Source organism: Notothenia coriiceps, unplaced genomic scaffold (assembly GCF_000735185.1).
Source record: "Notothenia coriiceps isolate Sejong01 unplaced genomic scaffold, NC01 NC01_scaffold00034181, whole genome shotgun sequence".
NCBI classification, from domain to species: Eukaryota; Metazoa; Chordata; class Actinopteri; order Perciformes; family Nototheniidae; genus Notothenia; species Notothenia coriiceps.
The window spans coordinates 132,596-137,420 of record NW_011366882.1 but is presented as its reverse complement, the minus strand read 5'-3'; the positions used below and the strand labels follow the sequence as shown (position 1 = coordinate 137,420).

At 37.0% G+C, this 4,825-nt stretch overlaps 1 protein-coding gene across 1 annotated transcript in view; it reads right to left on the bottom strand.

Annotated features, from left to right (window-relative positions):
- Positions 1 to 528: 528 nt before the first annotated feature.
- Positions 529 to 4,825, bottom strand: part of LOC104962011 (uncharacterized) — a 5,753-nt gene continuing 1,456 nt past the window's right edge. Inside the window, exons 3-5 of the mRNA XM_010790395.1 lie at positions 3,712 to 4,077; positions 2,287 to 2,556; positions 529 to 1,815 (exon numbers count right to left, since the gene is read on the bottom strand). Coding sequence (XP_010788697.1) covers positions 1,703 to 1,815; positions 2,287 to 2,556; positions 3,712 to 4,077 — 749 coding nt within the window. The 3' untranslated portion in view covers positions 529 to 1,702. The remainder of the gene's footprint in view (positions 1,816 to 2,286; positions 2,557 to 3,711; positions 4,078 to 4,825) is intronic.

Here is a 4,825-nt window from a genome sequence, read left to right as displayed (position 1 = left end):
AAACGTGAGTATATCAGCGAGACATGTTAAGGGTCAACTTGGTGTATCGCCCACAAATACACATATCTTTATTTTTTAGTTATTTAAGGCACAGATTTTGCTGCTTAAATAATTTTATTGGTCGTCACTTAAGTTGTATTATAACTTTCTACAGAAATGACTTGAAACAACGTTTTTATGATCAAAGTCAGAAATGGTTGCCCTTTTGTGCAACTACCCTCAGCCACCGTTAGAGGGCGATAACGTATCAAAGACACATTTGATAATACAAAAAAAAAGGAAACAGAAAGAGTTGTGAAGGAAATGATGATTCAAACTTAGAAAAGAGATCCAAACATTTGCATTTCTGATGAAAGAGGAACGTGTGGGCAGGGGTTTACTCTTCGATGTTCCTATTCAAACGTATCCTTTCCAAGGAAATCCAAATCCCACTAAACACTGAGCTGTACACTCAACGAAAAAAGCAATAAGAATGAATCAATAAGAGTCACAACATGGTCTGTTTGTATATAATTTATTAAGCATTTACATATTCGGTTGTCTTTTATGCATTATTATTCACAGTGAAACACAGTTTACGTTGAGAACTAGTCAACAAATACTTCTTCGTCGGCCACAGATTTTATTTATCTCACGGAAAAAGGGAATAAGGAATGATTTGTCTTGTTTATATGCATGTACATTATATTACAGAGACATACAGTGTTTTGTGATTTGTTAAAGTAACTGGAACCCTCCACTTTAATAGTAGTAATTGTTATTGAATCTTGGGCTAATGCCTTTTAATTTAAGTCATTTGCCACTATTTAGTTTAACGGGTTGCTTGGCTTCCACTATTCTCACGTGGTCAAAAGATATTTCCCAACTTCACAATGACGAAAAAAACTGTAATGATGATGGCAGCGTCAACTCACAGATCATCTTGTGTGGGGTGCACATTTAAAATCACATGCGGCTATGCCAAGTTTTACTTTAAACCACCCAGCCTCATTCACTGGATACATTGCCACTCCTGATTGGAAGCTATTAAACTCCACTTTTCAGATTACATTACATTACATTGCATTTAGCTGACGCTTTTATCCAAAGCTACTTACAATAAGTACATTCGACCAAGAAGATACAAACTTGAAGAAAACAGGATCATAAGTACATCAGGTTTCATAGAGTCAGATAAATGTGGAAAGGCCAAGATTGTGGATGCATGAATGATGTGTAGGAAAAAAATCCTCCACCATCTTTCACTGCAATCAATAAGTTGTTGTAATTGGTTGGATCCTGTGTTTGAATGTGCAACCCATACAAGATGTTCTACATTTTAACACTTTATAAAAGTTTTTAATGCAATTCCAAAACAGGAGAATGGACCAGGGTCCTTGCACAGAGTCTTCTGAATTAACAGAAGTCTCTATAGAGCCAGAATGCACCATACCAAGACTGGTGCATTGTGGATTTTGAGATTCTGTTTGTGTTTTCTAAATGTTATGAGAAAGAAAGCCACATTTCTAAACTGTGCCTCGTTGAACCATATGAAGGGACTTGGAAAGGTGCTGCCGGTGAAATACAATGCAATGTGGAATATATTTAACAGAGCAGAAACTGTTTTACCTGCAGTCTGATATTATTATTATTATTATGAATAACATTTTCAGTCAGATTCCTCCACTTTCAACTTAATTTCCATTGCTAAATGTTGACAAACTTAGCACCTGTACATCAGAAGGGCAGTTATGAGTGCCAGCAGGATTGTAAAGGGAACCAGGAGGAGAGCCCCATACAGGAACCACGGCTCTGGGAACAGCATCACATTTAGCTCTGAGAAAAACAAAACAAATGATATGAACATTACCTTAGGATTAAATCACACATTAGCTTTCTCTATTCAAACCACTAGGTTTACAAATGTATTTTTAAAATGCGTGTAAGGTCACCATCTAAGAACAACCATTACACATTTGTCCAGCAGGAAAATACCTGCAGTTTTTTAGGACAGACTTACTGGGGACAGTTGTCATACTTGTCAGACACTTTGTTCAGTATCTTTACCATCTTTAGCCGACAAGGAGAAACGATTTGTTAAAAACCCTTTACTTCAAGGTTGGCTTAAACTTGAAGATTTAGAAGATTGTAAAAAGGTCAAACCTGACCACACCAGCTGTTAAAAAAAAGTGGCTGTACATTCTTGACTAATGCAGCAAAAAGGACTTTCATGTTTTCATTCTTTAAACAATACTCTATAGTGTTAACCATTGAGTGCAGAACAGCATGTTTAAGGGAGATTATTACCAGGCGTTTGGTAGTGGAAGATGCTTTTCGTTACCAGATCTTTGTTCAGGTGTAACTGACACTCGTATTCTCCTTTTCCCCTCAGAGGAACGGTCTCAGAGAGGCTGATGAAGGGCAGAGCTGCATCAGCCTCACCTGGAGCAGAGCCAACAGGTTGGAGTTTGATCCCATTGTGAACAATGGACAAAGAAAATCCGGTTCTCCGTGTCACGTTGACTCCACACTGGAGCAGAGAGTCATTGTGACCAGTGGAGTTGAAGAACATTGTGTCTGAAAAGAGATTTAGGCAGAAACACAGGTATGTCCAAAGCAGGTAAAAGTAAACACAATTGACATCTGTAGTGTTTTGTATATTTTACAAGAAACTCTTCCCCAACTTCTACATTTAGAGCCCCAGGTCACTGCAAGTCATTATTACCTTTAAGACCATTGTGGATATGCATATAGAAACCTAGAGAGTGATACAAATATCCTCTTGAGCGATACGTTAAAAGCAGGAAATTGTTGACAGAAATCGTATTTCTTCTACTTATCTATTAGTTGAGAGCTTACGATAGCACAAATTTGATTTTATAAATATCCAATTGCTTTCGAAAATTGTTTTGAAATCAATGTACTTCAAAAGATACTAACATCTGATTAGCATGTTCCTTTAAATCTCTCATCCTGACACAGAAAACCGTAGGCATGCTGAAAGCTGACAATGACCATTACATCTTCGTCTCATTATGATTAACTACACAAACTAAATTTGGGTGAAGGCTTTACAACTCTTATCAAAACTGAAAATAAACAAAAACTCTATGATCTTCAATACTAAATGTACTACACCTGGAACATATTTTGCCATGAGTGGAATATTTCCATCTATTAAAAAGTGTTTGGGCTCTAAAAAAGCGCTCCATTGCTTATTTAATTTTACACTAAACCAAGGTTCTATTTGCATTGTGATAATTACAAAAAGAAATGTGTTGATTTTCAAAATAAATGCACTCAAACTCAGTAAAGTTCGTTTTTTACCGTTTTGTAGGCCTCAAACGTGTTGGTCGTACAATAAGTAACTTTTCTGCACTAAAATGTTGTTGGAGTTATACATTCACCAGACTTTTTAATGCACCTTGGGAGTAGATGAAGCTGTGCCAAAAACCCACTCAGCGCATGAAAAATTCACAATAAACAAATCACAGGAAATATGTTGCGTATGTTGGTTATAGATGACGGTGCAGGTCTGCATAGAAGAATACAAAAGCACATCACAGCTCTGCCTTGAGCTTGATTCCTGATAATAAAAAGTGATTCATCTTTATCCAAGTCCTGTCTTTATCTTGAGCCAAACCCTTTAAACTTGAATATTTTTAAAATGGCTTGGAGAACATTTGGTCCCGCAATATATTAGAAATGAAAAATCTAAAACCTTGTATTTACCATAAATCATCAGTAAGGTTTCCTTTCCTTTTGTCCTGAAACGTGTGCCATTGTTGTTTTTGAGGGAGAGTTGGCACAAGTAACTCCCGGTGTCGGCCCACTGGACATTCTTTAAGAGTATGGACTTGTTTGAAGAGTTTTGATTATTGTCCAGACGCTCAATACGTCCCGTATAATTCTCAGAGTAGCTACACACTATGGACCCGCCACTGCTGCCCTCTGTTGAGTACATCCAATAGAGAATTGGTGGAGTCTGCATTCTCTTATCCTCATCAGTAAGACTGAGTTGGCAAGGCATTATAACATCATGCCCCAGAACAGCGGTGAGCACAGGAGGCTGGTAAACTGTGACCAGAGAGTTAGTCCCTGAAAAACAGAAATAAAAAGTAAATGTTAAAATAGCCTTTTTCACGGAAATGTTGTGGTTGCTCGCCCTGCAATTCTTTGAAATGTTGACATGATGATAGTGAATTGCAGCGACTGACTGGGTGCAAAGCAAGACACAAATTAGGTTTTGTATTTTATATTTTTTGACATTTTACCCACAACTTAATGGAGGAAATTATTTTGGATTTCTAATCATATTCATCACATTTCTTTTTTCAGAAGAAGAACATCCATGCTACCAAATGTAACCAAACATTCTCCATTTCAGACTGGTTTACCCAATAAACATTATTTAAAGTGTTTTTTTTATTTCCTTTCATTGATTAATTGGAGATGTATCCCAGAAGTTTATCAGCTTAAAGGGGAACTATCAGGCAAAATGTGCGTTTTGATGTCTTTTATACATAAATATGTGTCCCCGGTGTGTCAGGGAACTCACGCAGCGTCAGAAAATATAACCCTCTCTCTTTTCCTCCGTACCTAAATCTCTAAAAACGGGGGTACAAAGGAGCTGATCCAGATTTGCGTTTTTTTTTTAAAGCTTTATACCCAAAATCAGCACTTTTGAAACAGGAAGTGAAATAGAGGGATATGAGGCATGGCTAGAATGGGTGATCTGTTTGGTATTTTGAGCCAAACACTTCATAGACATGTTTTTTATATATTTGTATATATCTGAGACCTAAGCTATTGCCTAAAATAGCATGATAGGTGACCTTTAATCATG